Consider the following 18,742-nt stretch of genomic DNA (forward strand, 5'->3'; position numbering starts at 1 on the left):
AATAACTGACAGGCACACACACTGCAAAAAAAAAGAGACTTCTACAATAACAATTATTAAATAAATCGTATTTCTACAACAAAACTTCTTATTAAGCAGAATTATCTGCCAGTACAACACTTGCGGTTTTGGAATCCTAGAACTCTCACTAATTAATAACTGCTTAAATGTAGTTTTCATAAGGAAACCTCTAAACTTAATTATGACACTTTTCCGTATTTCGGGGAATTATTTCTTTTAAAAGAGATGAAAAACAGGCCAGATGTAATTTGAGCACATTAATAAATTCTTAAAGCAGGAACGCTTGGCTGTGTACAATTAATAAATCCAATGGTTTTTTTAGGCTTTCAGTCCTCCAAAAAATCTTTACTGCTTTTTCCATCTGTTTGGTTAAAACAGCTCCTTTCATTGCACACAGCTTAGTTTTTCATTGTGGCTTCGAGAAAGACCTAAATATCTCAGTTATGTCGTGTTGAATCCTAACTCTTCCTGATCCATGGCAAAGATAACAAAGAAATGATAGCAAGATTTAACAGTAAAGTTTATTGATTGAACAACCATGCTGACTAAACATGTCCACAAATTACATTACAAGTCCCGAATATCTCCAACAGGCTCATTGTCAAAACTTGATGCTAAAGTGACGTAAAATCCTGTTTTCTGTCTGTATTTATGTTTTACTCCCCCCCAACCCTCCACTCCATCTTATTCCCTCATGATATATAAATGGAATAAAATAGAATGAAATAAGACAGAGCTAAAAACTGCCAAATCTCTTTCCAGCATTAGTGCTGTGATGAAAACTCATCTGTGGCCTTCAGGGAAGTGGTCCCATAACATACTGTGTCTGTAGGTCATTCAGATTTAAACACAATGTGAAAGACCAAAGTCTGTGTCTGTGCGTGTTTTAACTTGCAGTATCAAATACATTTTTATCATTTTCTATTGAGTCATATTAGCCATCGCTCTGGATGACATGGAACAAGGTAACATTGTAGAGCACCTGGTGCCCATTGTTCCAGGTGTACAGTGCCCTTTCTCTGGGGTTGTAGTCCATCATGCTGATGTGGGAGTACTGGTTATGAAAAGGGATGTCAGTATATTCGTATGATGAGGTGTTGGTGTTGTAGGCAAAGTGGACTTTGGCACCAGCCAGGTGAGAGTTGGTGACATACAGGGTGCCACAGATCATGAAGGCCTCCCCAGCACTGCGCTTTGGGAAGCCTGTGTCCCAGCTTTGGAGGATTTCCAGGGAACGAGGGTCCAGGCGACTAACCTGAAGACAGAAATGGAAAGACTTAGTCATGCCAGCTCAACTGTTTAAGACAAACCATCAAAAGAGATGGAAGTGCTTAGTTGCTATGGTAATATTTACCCTTTAAGAAACATCAACATTTAAGTTTAAAGCAAAGTCTTTCATCTGCATCCATGATTGTCCTCAGTAAAAAGCACAAAACTAAGAATGACAATGTGGAATTAAAGTAGTTTTTATAGCTATATTTATTGAGAATGCACAACCAATTAAAATTTACATTTGGTGTACAATAGTGTATTCTATTTTTGATTGAAAAACAAGCTACAAAAATAAAACCAACTCACTCTCTCTATGCAGCAACACACACAGTAAAAATTAAATTTAGCATTACATGGCATATTTTTGAAAACCAAAAATAAGAGAAAAGTAGTAATAGAAACAAAATTGTTATAAGAATTGAAACGAGACAGAAAAGATTGACACAGATCAGTCCCTCAGGTCAAATCTAGTTAGAATGTCCAGGAAGGGAGTCCAGATCCGGTCAAACTATGAATGTCCCCCTACTGAATGGAGAATTTTTTCAGGAGTGCAGTACAACAACAGTTGTCTTGCCAATGCCAGCAAGACAAAGTATGTCTTTCAAGGAAATAATTTCAGGGGTGCAACATCCCAAAGTATCCAAATCCTACAATCGACATCCACAGAAAGTCCACAATCTTCTGATGTTATCAGAATTACATTATTCCAGTAGGTTTGCAGCTGTACACATCTCCAAAGCAACAGACGACTTACATCTCTGGCATCAGTGATACCAACATTCAGTTTACTCAACCTATATGGTGCATAATAAATGTGGTGGAAAATATTCAATTGAATTTGTCTAAGCTTAGTTGATATCAGCTCTGTCTGAGATGAATTTAGCCATCAACTCCATGTATGCAGCTTACATCTGAATCCCATTTTGATCTTTTTGAGTACCTCTCTTGAGCTGGTGAATAATCAATGACAATTTATAAACACAAGAAACAAGTCCTTTTGTAGTAGTACGTTTGAGATCTAGCACACATGTTTCAAGCAGTTTCCTCTGGCCTATAAGAGAATCTCTCTAATGGTTGGTTATTGATCCAGTGTCTGATCTGTAAATACTTAAAGAGATTATGACTATGCAAATCTTAAAATTCCGATAGTTGACTGAAACTGGCAAAGATATAGTTGGTATAAAGATCATCAACTGTTCTGAAGCCTTTTCTGACCCAAGTTTGTAACATACCATCTGGTATAGGTGTTGGGGTTGTCTTTGAGTGGTGTGTCAACCAGCAATTGTATAAATCTAAAATGTAACTGATGCCATGCAATGTAGGTAGCTAAATTTAAAGGGTTTGATGTAATTGTAGGAAGCTGTTTCTTTGAACTCAAACAGGGGATAATTGCTAATGGTGTGGATTTTAATTCTTTCTACTCTATTGAGATCCACCTCACATCGTTGCCTTTTGAATAAATCCACATCCACAGAGCGCCAAACTGGGAAGCTAAACAATATATTCTGAAATTTGGAAGATTTAACCACCTTTAGCATAGGGAGCCTGTAAAGTAAGAAGTTTAATTCTTGGAAACTTTTTGCCATAACAACAGAGATATATTGCTTTATCCAATCTTAAAAAAATATTGTCATTTTAACTTTTGAGTGAATACAATGAAATAAGTAAATACACTTAGGTAAAATAGTTATTTTAAGTGTGTTAACTCCACCAATTAAAGAAAGGGGAATCCATCCAATGCTCCAGCTCTGCTTTAGATTTATTAACTAATGATGTGTAATTCTTTTGGTAGATCTGGTCAGATGATGACCTAATATTCATGCCAAGGTATGTGAAACCTTCAGGGTACCATTTAAATGGTAACATTTATATTTGCAGTATGACCATTGAAATGAGGCCCTGATGGTTTTACATGTTTTATAATGCTGATTTTACACAAGATTGCCCTTTTAACATTACTTTTGTATATGATCATAGTGTCTATAAAAATAAGTGTCAGGGGTGTTGGCAGTAGTTGTTTTGCATGTATAGCCTGTTTTGTGGTTTAGAAGCTCAAAAGTGTGTTTCATAGGGGTGTAACCATCTAGCCAAGGGCCCAGGAGCTTCATTTGGAAAGAGTTTGTCTGATCGCACAACGGACAAAAATGAAACCAGAACTTTAAAACTGTAGAACTTTATTTGCAGTATAAACACTCTGTTTTTTCACCAATCGAAACTGAATCAAAAGGTTCTTCCTGTTTCCCTTCAAAATACGAGTCCTGAGCTTAACTATGGAGTCTCATAGTTAAAGCACTAACCTTGACACCTGGGACACATAATAACAGCTTAGATAAAAATAGTGACTGGATATTGTTTTACAAGAAATACTTTATTTTCTGAAGAAATATTGTGGAGTTTTATTACCGAGACATCACACACCAAGGTCTCATTGCACTTCCAGAGCTTTGCATCATGTGTTAAAGGGAAAGCACTAATCTTAAAGTAAAAACTTTAATTCTGCTTTTTCAAACTTTAAATTGAAAACATGTTAGGTATTTTGACTATCCTTTGTTGTGAGAATTGTGGTCTTTTATCATTTTGTGGACTCTAGGACATTTTTCTTCCTGTCAAGCTGTCAGTGTTATATTGAAGCCCATCCATCACTTCCAAGGTTTTGTCGCACATGCAGACAAACTCATCCCCGTCATCTCCAAAGCAAAACTTTTAATTTGCTGCTTCTTGTATAATATTGTCTATTTTCACTGATGTGTTTGGAGTGGCTTTAAGAAGGTGTAGAAAACTGCAGATTTTAGAACACTTTGAAAACTACCATTATGTTTCCTGCATTTGGGATGGAGGTGTAGACAGCCCACAGTCCCGTCTCATCAGCCATCAGGTCGATGTCAGATGATCCTCCCCAGCTGTAAGGGAAGGTGTTGTTGTATCCAGCCCCACTCAGACTGCGCTGCAGCAACACACTGCGAGAACGGAAATGGTACTGAACCTAGAAACACAGAATATTTTTTTCAGAATCATGGCTTATGAGCAACCTGGTCACAGTCCATTACATTCAGTGGCATGTGGACTTGGTCAAAATAAGTACTCAGCATGTTGCAGTGTTCCCAACAGAGACTGTGGCAGCTGGTAATTAGACTTTTAATCTAATTTGTTAAAGCATCTCCAAGATAATAAATCTGTGTCCTCACTGAATGAGTAACAGCATTGTCAACATTTTCCTGCATTATTTTAAATTCCTTGAACAAGCAAATTGGGGGGAAAAGGTAAATAAGGTAAATAATAAACACATCTTGAAATTGGCATCTGTATCTTTAAGAAACTCCTACTCTTTCGGCCAATCAGTGTTGAGTACGACATCACAACTATGCGTTTCCATCACCCTGTTTATAACCTTTCTTTGAAATGTTGCACTGAAAAGTAGTTTGTATAAGCTCAGCAGATACCAGGTGTTTGCTAACTGCTGCTGCCACTAGTCTGGAGGAGCTGAGTAGTGAGCTGTCCATGGTATGTGAATAATTCTGAGGAATTGTTTGTGTACTTCTCTTGTTTAATACTTCTGACAGTTAGATCAATTCCATAATTTCTAACATTCTGCAAACTGTTGTAATAGACAGACATTAATAAGGAAAATCCTGTTATTTTGGTGAGTTGAGGTCAGTCAGAGTAAATGCTGGCAGGTCGAGTAAAAAAAACAACTGAATTCTACAATTGAATCCAAAAGTGCTTCTGTCAAATATTAGTTTAACATATGCACATATTTTTTGTGTTTTATATTCTAACTAAATAGATTTGTATCAGGTCAAACAGGTATTGGATGTATTATATATTGTATTCTGTAAAAATATGTACCAAATCTTTAGAAAAAAGAAAAGAACAATGTGCTTTAATTTCTGTTTGTAAGGGCTTTGTGAATTAAAGTCACGGTTTATTTCATTTCAGTGAAGCAAGAGCTACTAAATTTTAATACATCAGGCCCAGAATCTTATCATCCATCCACCCATCCATTCATCATCCTTCACACTTATCCCTGGTCGAGTGGTTAGGAGTGCTGGTGCCTGTCTCCAGCAAGAGGCGAGGTACACGTTGGACAACACAGACCAGGACAAACAATCATGCACACACACAGATCCCATAGTACCTGGAGAGAACCAAACACAGAGAGAACATGGAAACTCCAGGCTGGGATTTGAACCCAGGATCTCCTTGCAACAGTGCTGTCAGCTGCTTTACTACGCAGCCCATCCAGAAGGTTAACAAGATGGAATTTCATGCAGCTTGAAAGTAGAAAATGTGTCTCTCAGGCAAAGTGAAATGTAACTTTTTATCAATTTGTACCCATGATGGTCACTAGAAGTGCCGCTTAAAAACAGGGATCATGATAGGAAATTTGAACAATAAACAATAAAATTGTCATATTTAGCTGGTCACATCTTCAGTCATCCACAGGCTCATACCAGGATGTTGCTCTGGTGCTTGTTGTAATAGAGTGAGCCGTTGTAGACCACATGGCCAGTTCCTGCCCAGGGATGGGGCAACAGGTGCTGGACAAAGTTCTGGCCTTTCGTAAAGTCTCCCATGGTCCTGTACTCTAGCACACGCCTGCCTTTATAGTAGCCATCCATTGACCACACCTGGTGAAGAGAAAAGAGGGAATTAGATAGTCATATTTTTAAGTTTTTGTGTGTGTATTACAAATTTGTCATTTTGTCTTGTTCATTTTATTTGTTCTGAGTTTTGTTTATCATATTTCACCACCTTCCACTTTGGGTCTATGTTATCACAATTGCAGACTTTCTTGTAATTATTATTAATTATTTCCAGTGTATATACAGTTTTTCATCTCAGATCTTTGTCTAATTCTTGTAACTTACTTTCAATCCACTCAGTTATTGGTTTCCACTTTCAGATTCTCCAAGCTTTTAATTTTCCTTGTTTACACAAAAGTTAACTATGTCAAGCTTTATTCTTAAGGTGGGCATGAAAACACCGATTTTACAGTTCAATTGTTATTTAGCTTGTAAAATAAATTACCCCCAAATGAGCAAATATATTAGTTTAATTTATAGTAATCCATCATTGTCACTGCTGCTTACCAGCAGTGATCCCACTGTGTAACTCCTAATACTCTCCCTCTGTTGGTCACTACATAATTAGCAAGTAAAATAAGGGCAAACTGTGGTAATATTATAATCAAATGTAATGCAATGTTGACTCCACCTAACAATTAGGACAGGTTATGTCTATTAAAAGTCAGCAGGCTCCCCACCCTGCTTGGAAAGTCAGCCTCTGCGTATTCAGATGCTTTTAGATAATGCACAAAATATAATAGGATTCCAGCAATAGCTTTTTTTCCCTGAGTACTAAAACCGGCAAGCACTGCCTTCAGCATTAACGGCATCATTAGCCAACACAATTTCTATGTTTTAAAAGTTTCATTTCAGAAATACATTTTCACAATTTCTTTGGGCCGCAGCCAGTTGAAATAAATAAAAAAAAGAACATAACACCACAAAGTTGCCACTATGAAAGATGTGTTCCTTCAAAATGGGCCATCATTACAAGTCAGTAAGCTGGAGGTCATCTGTGATAAATGAGATATCTGCTTGTGTTTGTTTCTGTCTGGTAAGTAATTGCCATTTATTTTCCATGATGGTCTGAAACTAATGGGGACCCTTAAACAATCTTTTGCTGCTCCTGGTCCAGTGTACCACAGTGATATGATTAATAAGAAAATACATTATTACAACTTCCGAATAAAGCTTGTCTTGTTGACGCCTCAGAATGTAGACAGCGACTTACAAATGTGTCTGTTTGTTCTCATTTTGTCACATTACAGCCACAAACTTCAATGGATTTGATCAGGATTTTATGCAACAGACATTAAATCTATGTCGATCAAAGAAGTGCATAAATTAAAGTTTGAGCAAAAGGACATGTGGTGGTGAATGTTTTCACAAATAAAAATCAGAAATTAATGGGGTGTACTGTCATTCTACCCCACTTAATATAACACCCCCCAGCAAAATACAGTGGAATTTATTTGTAATAGACAGCCTATATGTAATTTAATCTCAGTATAAAGATCAAGATCTCTATTAGTCATCAGGCACCACATAACTTTGACTTTTGGTGATGTGACATTTTAGAGACTGCAAACCATTTGAGATTGTAGTAAAGTTTAAATTTTCCAGCAGTACACAATCTTGGTGAAACATCTAGATCCCTTCTTCCTCAAAATTTTCATCTTAATCCATCAACAACAACAACAAAAATCTCAAAAAAATAAAAATCAATTGAAAAAATGTATCTGATGGTTGGTGCATCACATAAAATACTGGTCAAAAAGGTTTGTGGTTTTAAAGAGATAAATGTAACAGCTTATGAGAAGGATGAACATATGTGACAAATAAATTCTCCCATATCCAAGTAGATAAGATTGGCTTTCATCTCATCTAATTTCTCTAATTAGGTTGACCAAAATTCATGTTACGGTCGGTTGGAAAGTAAAACCAAATAATCTGAATGCAATCAAAAATGGAGTAAAGATATTCATAAGAAGAAAATAATGATAGGAGAGGAGTGTGAAGAGGCAACAAATGGAAGAAAAAATAACCTTCCACAGTGTGGAAAATGAATTAACCAGAGAAGAATCAGAGGTGAAACAGATGAAGGAGAGGAGACCGAACACAGAGCGATAGAAATAAAGAGCATTGAGAGAAGAAACCATTGTAGGTGAAACAGATGCTCATTATTACAATTACAAAATGAGAAAAGTTCTGAGAACAGAAAAGATTGAATGAGCTAAATTTTATGAGAAATAAATTCTCTTCTGCAGAGCTTTCACAAAACATGCTGAGAAATTTTATTATTTTGATTTACAGTTTTCAACATTCAAGTTGAATCAGGGACTTTAAGACAAGGACAGTGATAAATGATTATACGGATTTATTTTGGGGGGAGGCGGGGGGGTTGAATATTTCACATTCTAATTGAAATTCACTTTGGAAAGACAATGAGAAGAACTGACTGCCTTCTTTTATTCTGCTGTCAGCAATCTGATGCCTCCCTCCTTTTGAATTTCATTTTGAACAAAAATTCAAAGGAAGGAAAACTCTTTGTTTCCTGTAATCATCTCATATGTGAATGCACAATTTAATTTCATACAAACAACTTAAAAAGTTAAGTTTGAGAATAGGAAAGTTAGTTGTGAATACATTATTCACATGTTGAAATAGTCCAGCACGTCTTCTTAAAAGGATACTTGATTAGTTGTAACAATAGACTTGAAGAAATGTTTATTTTACATTAAAACAATACAGTATTATTGTAGGCCGTTTAGTTTATACATTTTAATAAAACATTGTCGCACCATGTCACCATGTTGTTCACGCTGCAATGCATCCTGGGTAAATAATGTCTAAACAATGATGAGTAATGCCATTAAGCCTTTTCAGATTGAACTGAGGTGGATTGAAATTGGTTAGAATGGAGAAATGACAAGAGGTAATGAAGATGAAGAGGACCAAATGGAGGAAGAGGACTGAGTTGGCTGTAGGAGCTGGTGTTTTCCTGCTGCTACCTTTAGCTTCATAAATGAAACAAAGAATGACTGGTCGGGTGATCCAGTAAGTTCTTCTATCGCTCTGTGTTCGGTCTTCCAGTCTGAACATAAATGGGATGACAGGAGTACCAAGGTACTACTGCAGAAGAGCGCTGTCTGATGTTTCTCTCTGCAGGTTTTAGGCAGTTTGTGGATAAACAAACTGCCTGCGAAAGACATCTGTTTGTGAAAAACATAAATATTTTAAAATTCAGTTTCTAATTTGGTTCAACATAGCAGCTCCTTTCATTGTTGTTTAAATTTGGTAGTGTTACTGGAATTTTACACGTTGGTGTGTATCTCTTTAATTGGATTGCCAAAGAGACTATTTGAAAGACAGATTCTCTTCTGGGTTGCATCTTTTTCTGCATTCAAAACAGGCACTATAAATTTGTGGAGTGTAACACCAGGCATATCAGTATGCATGCTACACAATTCACACCAGATATGTGAGAAAATTAAACTAGCAGATGCAATAAACATGTTTGAAATAAATCCATTACCTCAACAGCTTTCATCAAGTTCGGCAGGAGTCTTGTCAGCAATCATCAATTCAATTCAGGTGTAGAAAATTGGGATATAAAGGTATTAAAGTCTAAATTCCACTACTCTGTCCCCCAGTACAACATAATGGATATTCTTGGCTGCAGAAGGTGATTTTGACACTCACTGAACAGCATTCTCTTGTAGAAAAAACAAAAAAATCATCGGTGCAGAGATTGCTGAACTTGAAAAGAAGGCTTCTGAAGGCTGATAGCAAAGGGTTGTGGGTGTAGGCACAGTGACAGACATGCAGACATATTTAATGGATAGTCTAGTTTTTGGTGTGTATGTGATGCAACACAGGCTTTGTGTTTTAAATGGACACCAGAATTCAGTACAACACTGCTCTCTATATTATATTGACCTCTTGCACATATCACACTCTTCAGAACTCTGACAACTCTGCCATGACAGACCACAAAGCAACCAATGAGCTCCTATCAAAAAGCAGACATCTGTAGCTGAATATCACTTTTATTTACTTGATTTAACTTTAAAAATGGCCATAGAGTTGTGCAAACAGGCAAGAATGCAAACCAAACTTGTCATTTTATTTAGTTGTAGTGATGAAAGATCCGGTGGCGACGGACAGCAGCTGTCAATCACAAGGATGTTAAGTAAGAAGATTAACATTCATATGCTTTTTTAGTAAATATGATTAGAAACATACCAAACATTGCATTATGAGGTTGATACTCTTCTAACCATTAGTAACTATGGAGACAATGCCGCACTGTCACGTAGCCTAACATGTATGGAAAAAACTGGTTAGCATCTGGTCCTTTGTATGTTTTTTATGACATAGTGATATAAATGATGTGGTCTGAATTCAGGCAAAGTTGGCAGTTTGATCAACACATCATGATGGAGGTTTTCTAACCTAATTATTTCAAACTTTTGTAAATATGAGCCACAACCAGGTACAACCAGCTTGACTCGAACAAGTCAAAGAAACGATACAGTGGCATCAACCATGGGTAAAGTGGCATAAACAACTTGGGAGAACAGTTTCAATCTGTCCAATACGCCTGTCCCTCACTTCCAACATCCATCAATGATTAAGTTACATAGTTGCAAATAGTCAATAGTTCCAATTCACAAGAAATATAATTATGCTAAGACAACTTGTATGATCTAATGTATGTCAGAAAATTACTACTACATCAATCCTTCACAAAGACAGTCACAATCACAAAGACAGTTTCAGATTCAGTTACATACGTAACAGTTTCATTGTAAGGTAATGAACTCGAACTCTGTTTACAGTGTGGACTAGTAAAAACCTATCGGTTTAAGGAAACCTAGTCTGACTTAGTTTTTGGGCAGACCTGTGAAGACACTGTTGCAGTAATCAAGTCAACTAGTATCTTAGTCACCTAAACCTGTAGGATTAGCCTGAACAGCTGTGAAACTTCAAGCAGATGGCAAAATATCTTCTCGCATGCAGAGCATAAATGTAGGGGACCGTAAATATACCTTTTTACCAAATGTTGTATCCAGATTGTCCGTTTCATCTAAGATACAGTATATATTAAAATCACTATATCAGTGACAGTTGGTATTTACTGCCCACCTTACCTCTCAGCCTTCAATCTTTTTGATATTTAAGGTTACCAGATGGAAAATGTAAAAAAAAGCAATCTCAAAAGAATCAAACAAAATAAATACCATCTGTAAATGTCCATCATTTTCTTCAATATAGAGTAGAATAAACCTTTATTAATCACAGTGGGGAAATTCACTTGTTACAGCAGTTCAATAAGAAAACATACCCCACTGAATATAAAAATATCTAAAAAATATATACATGTAAACAGCTGTACATTAATCATGTATCTACAGATGAAATACAATTTTAATTAAATAGAAACCTGAAAATCTCAGCAGGCCCAAATGATTTAAATCATTAAGTCATAATGACCTTTCTCCTAATCATCTTTGACCTCATTAGTTTTCATATTAATCTTTTATTGAATGTTTTCCTCTCTTCCAGCAAAGGTGCTTTTCCACTGGCAGGCAATTCAATATTTGGAAGCAATTCATTATTTGTCTACGTTCACTCTCTCCACTGCCTTTGCTAAAACTACAGACAATCTACAATTCTAAAACAGAGCAATAAATCAATGTTCAAACTTCTCATTCTGTTTGCTGATTGGCCCTTTAGAAAATCAACTGGAGACAATCCGAGTGAAGGGGAGAAAACCCAGACTGTGCTGGAAGGCTGCAGCCAGGCCACCTCTCCTCTCCAGTGTGTTTGCTCTCTTCCTTCATCTCTGCTCCCATCAACAGAAACCTTGACAGATCACGAAATGTCCACACTTTAGAAGATGTTCTCAAATACTGCGACAGATGTTGGCCTGCCTCAGAGAGTGAGAGTAAATCATGCAAACACACACATATGCATTCATACTTTAAAGACCTAATAAAGATTTCATAAATGTCAAGCTGGGACCCTGTGCTGACACTGTAGTCAAGGATACCAAAGAGTCTGTGAAATAGACATTTACTCATTTTGACTCACATTGTGCATGTGTGAATGCAAGTGTGTGCAGACAGTGGGTTGGCAAAGCTAAAAGGAGTCCTAACACTTCAGATATGCAAATGCTTTGAAAACAATAATAAAATATTTGGAAGAGAAAATGCAGCTATAAGACTGCTGTCCAGGTACAGTATAACTTGTAACAGCTTTCTCAACTTGATGACAACTGTTATAAAAGCTGCATTATGTTTATCACAAGCCACTAAGAACATTTACATTATATTTCTATTAGTTTTGATTTTCTGAGAGCACAGAAAATGCAGGTGATGTGATTTTTGTAAATGTGCAGCTTAGAAAGTGCTGCATGGTAGTCCACTATTTTGCCATTCCAAATTATTAAATCATCCGTCTATGTGGCAACTGTTAAATAGATTGACTTTCAAAAAAGGATATTGATTTCTAATTCAGTCAAAATTAATAAAGCTTCTGTTCTCTGATTGGCTGGTAGAAAATCTACTGGAGAAATCCAGCTCAATAGGAGAAAGCCCAGACTGAGCAGTGAAGGGAGTTGAGTTGTGTAGAAAGGCAATGACCAGGACGCCTCACCAACAAAACTCTTCAACAATCCATGGTCTTGAAGCATGCATATTCATACTCAATTGTGAAATTTAGATCATTCTATGGATTATTTCATGCTTTATCTGTCACATAATTATGGTGTTGCTGTTTGAAAAATACACAGTCATTGACTGGATGCAATCTGCTGGGTTTCCTTGGATAAAAACTTTCTAAACTAATTTGAATAATTAACTAGGACTTGATAACTGTGATTGATTCAAATGTTTTTTTTCTAAAGTGCCTCAAGAGGACATTTATTGTGATTTCATAGATAAAATGAAATGAATTTAAAAAATCCTAATGAATTAAATCTGGTTTCTTAATCATCATACTGTACCGTGCCATCAACACATAGCCATCAACACAAAAACAGTCTTAAAGATAGAAAAAATCTGTCAGCAGAAGTTGAGATCTTTTTATATTTTCATTGTGTTATATATAGAACACATACAAGCAGCAAATCCTGCATTTTTATAAGCTCTACTTGTTTTGTTTCCAGAATGCCACACTCTGAATGGAGAACATACATTATACATCAATAACCATCAAGATGGAAGATGAGGAAAGAAGATCCAAACAGACATCAGAAATGTGAAGGACCTTACACCAGTGAACTGGAGCTAAACGGGTCATGCAACTGGAATACTGATGCTTTGCATGGTTCCCTCCCATTACAGGGAAAGCTCACACAGCACGGGTCAGCGTGGCAATATAAATCACACCTGGCAACTGGGAGACAGTCGCCTTGACAACTAGCTAAATATGTGCTGCCTGAGCAGACTGTTTTGTTGTGTCTGTGTGTGCATACGGTAGAAGCGAATGAAGCTTGTAAAGAGTGAAAACAAAGTGCACAACAAAGTCATGTTGGAAATAAGACAGAGAAAATACATTAAGAAGAATGTCGAGCTTTCCAACCATGTGGCCGTGGACATCGTCATTTACTATGATGACAGCTTCTACAGACTTCTAAACCAGACCTAAAAATACTTTATCAAGGGCATCCATTTTTATTACTTTATTTATTTTTTATATGGCTTGAGAAAAAGCATCTAAGATTTCCTTTTCTTTTGACCGTGCCTACAGTAACTTTGTGTCCATAAAAACTTCAAGAGCATAAAGGGAACCCAGACATCCAGCTCACAATCCAACTCTTAGCAAGAAGGGATATACAGCTGAAACCAGATATTTACATATAATGTATGAAAAGCTACAACATTTTCTCCTCATTGTCTGACATTAAATCTGACAAAAGTTTTGTAGTTTAAGGTTAGATAGAAATTATATATTGAAAAACTGTCTGTTCGCTAGTCTTCAGAGTAACAAGAGAACATTTTGTATAACTTTTTTAAGGTCTAATTCTTATATTCAAACATAAAAACATTTAATTAATTGTTTAGTTGCTTTTAAATGGTATGAATTAACCGACCAGAAGCCTTACATAGCATGGCATAATTATCTAGGCATTCCCAAACTGTTTAAAGGCAGACTGATCTTTACCTAAACGTCATAAAAAATTAGTTGTCATTTTTCTAGAGTTTAACAAGTAAATATTTTTGCTCATCCTAACTGCTTGAAAAAATAAAATATTTATTCTGATTTAAAGTTGGAAAACAGAATAATGCATCTGTGTCTTTGTTAAGTGTATGTAAATATCTAGTTACAACTGTATACTTTCTGGCAGGAAAATTTACAATCATATCTGAAACCTCACATTTTTGGTCATTAATGAAGACCATAGGACACAGAGTCTAAATGCAGTAAGAGCAGAAACTGTGATTTTTTTATTTTTTTATTTATTTTTTTTCATCTCAGTTGCATCTTGGCCATGATAGACCAAAGTAGTCCCTGCCTTTCAGCAGACGACGGCCCAGTCCATCACTCCTTCTCTCATAAACAACACACCAGAAAGCTGAACTCCTGTGTTTGACCACCAACCTGGACAGGAGATTCAACGTTTTAACATCTGAGATTACTGCCTGAGTTGGGCTCTGACTCCCATCCTGACTCAACTCAAGATGTTAATCAAATCACATCCCAATTCTGATCACTTTTAAAAATAAAAGATGAGAATATGGAGTTTCGAAACAATATAACCCATTGTCCATGACCACATCTTTGGATTCTGTCAATTACCAGCACAAAGAGGACTGGTTACAACAGGAAAGAGGCTCGACTTTGTGCCAAGAATGCAGCATTTACTTTCCTTATACAAGAAATAGCTCATCTACAACTCCCTGAACTACAGTAAACCCCCAAAGTATAGAGACCCTACAATGGTCAATGTTTTCCTTTTCTACATCCTTAAATATCTTCATGCCAGTTAATCTCTAAATTCTTTAAAAATGATTGCGTTTTTGTTTCTAAATATTATTCAGTCTTTTTTGTAACAGTTGATCTTTGGACTTCATGCACCTACCCTGCTGTCAGAGCTGGGAATCATGGCGTCAGTCATCCAGGAGCCAAAGCGAGACCCTGACGATTTCACAGTGATCGGGTTGCTAACTGCAGTCAGGCGACCACAACCTGAAAGATCCCAGAAAATTTTAATCATATTTTTTACAAAAAAGACAAATGAATGAAATGGAAGGTCCCAATTAATTCATAAGGAGTCATCAACTGTTAATTTATCACCCTTTTTATAAAATCTTTCTCAAAAATAAATATTGTTTCTGAGGAATTTATATGTGCTTCTGATATATAATTGTACTGCAGTGTTAATAAGCTAAACAAAACCGTAACCTTAAAGTGGCACCAAACTCTTATCTGAAATTTGCCCCAATTTTTTTCCTTCTCCAAACAGAATCCCTGAATAACTTGTTTCTGTCTTGACAAACTGTCTTTCAAAGGTCGTGATGTACTTTAAGGGGGCAGTATGATGTATTTTCCAGGCACGTAGTGTCTTTTGTTAGCAGAATAAAGTAAATATGTTAGCTTCAGATGTTATGAAAAAGATGTATATCCAATACAACTTAAGAAATTTGACTTTGCAATTTAACATCTTGAAATTGGCCTCTTGTGAGCTGGAACTCTATATTTACTCTACAGCCTGGAGTGCAAGAAAGGGAAAGAGCACAAATCTCCAAATGTCAAACTGATCTTTTAAGACTACATCACATTTTGTTGTTAATTAATTTCTTTTTATTTAATGGTGCTGTCATTTCCTCTCTGAAGCAATGAGAAAGTTATACTGTACCATAAAAGGACCTCTCAGCATAACTGTGATTTATGTTAGCTCTAAGATTAAACATGTTGGTCATTTTCTGTGAGATGATCCTTTTGTGGACATTTTTAAAAAATCAACTCTTAACTGATGTAATAACGGCTGAAATGTGATTTTTTTTTTATACCTTTATTTATTCTGTTCACCTCTTGGATCTTTTGTTATAGTCATCCTTTTATTCCTTTTCCATTTACTCTGTGTTGTGTTTTTAAATTAAATGTCACAAAATTCTCAGGCAATCAGTAAAGGCATAGCCGTCCTAACTGGCATTACTCTCCTGCCAAATTAGAAAATTCAAGCCCTGGGAGTCAGCCCCAGCAACACATTTTCTTTCTGACCCTTTAACACGTACCCAGTTTGTTCATGCAGCTGTGCAGCCTGGTCTCCAGCAGTAACACCCGTTGCTGAAGTTCTTCATAGTCGTATGCTCCAACCTCCTCCTGAATGGCTGTCAGGATGATCGATAGGTTGAGCAGCTCCATTCGCAAAGTGGCCAGCATCTGCAAGTCCAATCTGTACTGCTCCACCACCGACAACAGGGGCCGCAGCTGAGACATCTGGCCCTTTAACTCCTGGTGGTGCACAAGAGATGGAAAATGGGACAGGTTACAGGAACTGAGCAGCAGAGGGGCATAACTTAGCATCTGACCTGCAGAGTCCATGCCTGAAAGTGACAAAACAGGAAGTTCAAGGTGAAAAAAGTGGCATTTGCAGTACTCTTGTTATCAGCCAACATGCTTGTTATTTTTCGCTGAGAAGCGTAAACAGTAAGAGGGTGTAGAGAACGGTGGATATCCAAGGCTCAGACATGTCCTGCAGGCATTTTCCTCTCATCGCACCAAACCGAAATGTTCTGTGTCCTGTTCTATCAGTCATCTCTGCATCATCACTGTCCAGAAAACAGCAGCTCATCTTTTAGATGGTGTAAAAAAACCATGGAGTGATTAATTCCGGATTCTTCATGCAGAAGAAAGCTGAAAGTGAACCCACAGCTTTTAGATTGCAAAATGATTGATCTTCCCATGTATCCAAAGTGTGACACACTGGTAAAGGCATTTTGCATCACTAAGGCAAAAAGTCCAATAGTATTATAAAAATTATATATATATATATATATATATATAGGCTATATTTTATATAGCCAAAAAAGCACAACAGCCCTTAAAACCCAATTAAAACAGTCAAATTAGCAGCTGTTTCCATACCTCTTCATTTGAATGTGATGTGAGATGAAAAGTGTGGTTTTATTTTCCTAATCACTGTCTCTCAGTTTAACACTCATCCTCTCACAGACTCAGATTATTATGTGGTCAAAATGTAAACAGTAATTAGCTGCCTGGCATTTCCATCTTTAAACTTCATCTTCTCAATAAGAAAACCCGCTGACTTAACAATCCATCCATCCATTTGTTGAAGCTCAGTCCTGCCCAGATTCTCAGTATCAGCTCATCTTAATAGAGACACAGAGAATAATAACATATTTGATTGTTTGAATGATTTTGTACTTCAAGGGCCCTGACCCAGAAATTGTTTGACACTAGCCTGTTCATCGCCTTCCTGTGCAACTCTGCTCAAAATATCTCACTTACAGCAGATCCAACAGTTCAGAGTTTGTTTTTCATGGAGCAACATTGTTTTATACTGGCAGCGCCTCCGAAGAGTCAAAAGATGTTAGTTGTAAAAAGTATTTAATTTTAATGTGTATTTTGCCAGTTAATATGTTTATTTTGCATCAACTTAAAGTAGCCAATAAATGGAAACATTATAAAATGATTACTTACATCTTTGTGTTTTAGCTCTTAAGATGGTGATGAGAATTTCAGTGCTACAATGAATAAATAAACTTTTGAAGGTTTTAAAGCTAAAAAAAATCATCAGTAAGTTTCATCTTTGTTTGGAGAAGCGTGCTGCAGTTTCAATTATGATCAAACTTGGAATATAAGCTTCTAGTTTGTGTTTTATTTGTCTCTACATCTGATTCCAGAGGAGTCGGTGCCTCAGTGATGAACCTCGTCACTAATCACAAAAATAAGCAGCAGAAGTTCAGTTGGAAATTTTGTGACGCTTGGCTAAAACCTCTTTACTTTCACAAATGTGTTTACTTGAGCAAAATATTTTTTCCTCTCTTCTGTTATTCATGACCTTATTTTACACACATTTAACTGCTGAGACACTGTGAGTCATGTTTTTTCTGCTTCCATATTAAGACCTTTTAGCTCTCCTTGGAGATGAGCTAAAACTAAAAGAAGAAAATCTGAGGATGGGAAGAAAAAAAAATCACATTACCAAATGCAAAGCACCCCCAGAACATGCTGGAGGGAATACACGTTCCATCTGGCCCGGGAACACTTCAAAATCCCACAGAAGGAGATGGAAAATGTACCGGAAAAGAATATGCAGGGGCTGGACTACAGTTTGCTCTGACCCAGATAAAAAGCATAAAGCTTTGTGATTTAAATTTTATAATTCACAGCAGATAAATCAAGAACCAGAACGAAATCTGACTTTAGTCTACAAACAGCTTAATGAACATCAGTGTTGGTATAAATTATATATAGGAAGTAACTGTGTGTTACTGCAGAAGGATAAAGGGTTTTCATTATGCAGATGCCTGTTTGTCTTTAAATTGCTGCACAACAATTAGCTGTGTGGAGAAAGGATTCTGAGTTCATATTCAAAAGAAAAGGGAGTTTGAAAGACGTTTCAGTGGGAAGACAAAGGCGTCATTATCCTGTCAGAACAGCAAAACTCCCACACACAAATAAACACAACGACAAATCAAGGAAGGACATTTACTAATCAGTCCATGTCCTGCCCTGCTGTTGTGGGAACAGTTATGCTCACTGTTTTCCTCCACTTTATCATGTTTAAAATATTTTCAGCACAATTTCTTTCATGTCATTCATTGCCTTTCAAATGCACGCCCCCCTCCCCCCAACCCCCACCGTGAAGCTTTTGACTTTATCACATTACTACCACAAACTACCTGAGT

At 36.6% G+C, this 18,742-nt stretch overlaps 1 protein-coding gene across 3 annotated transcripts in view; it reads right to left on the reverse strand.

Annotated features, from left to right (window-relative positions):
* Positions 1–522: 522 nt before the first annotated feature.
* The window catches only part of LOC106948342 (noelin-2-like), a 46,447-nt gene continuing 28,227 nt past the window's right edge, over positions 523–18,742 (reverse strand). For all 3 annotated transcript variants that reach the window (XM_015033956.1, XM_015033958.1, XM_015033957.1), the window contains 5 exons: positions 16,103–16,322; positions 14,947–15,053; positions 5,745–5,921; positions 4,103–4,276; positions 523–1,276 (listed from right to left, as the gene is read on the reverse strand). In XM_015033956.1, coding sequence (XP_014889442.1) covers positions 956–1,276; positions 4,103–4,276; positions 5,745–5,921; positions 14,947–15,053; positions 16,103–16,322 — 999 coding nt within the window. In that variant the 3' untranslated portion in view covers positions 523–955. The remainder of the gene's footprint in view (positions 1,277–4,102; positions 4,277–5,744; positions 5,922–14,946; positions 15,054–16,102; positions 16,323–18,742) is intronic.

Source organism: Poecilia latipinna, unplaced genomic scaffold, assembly GCF_001443285.1.
Source record: "Poecilia latipinna isolate Pla-1442-1.1 unplaced genomic scaffold, P_latipinna-1.0 Scaffold283, whole genome shotgun sequence".
In the NCBI taxonomy this organism is placed as follows: Eukaryota; Metazoa; Chordata; class Actinopteri; order Cyprinodontiformes; family Poeciliidae; genus Poecilia; species Poecilia latipinna.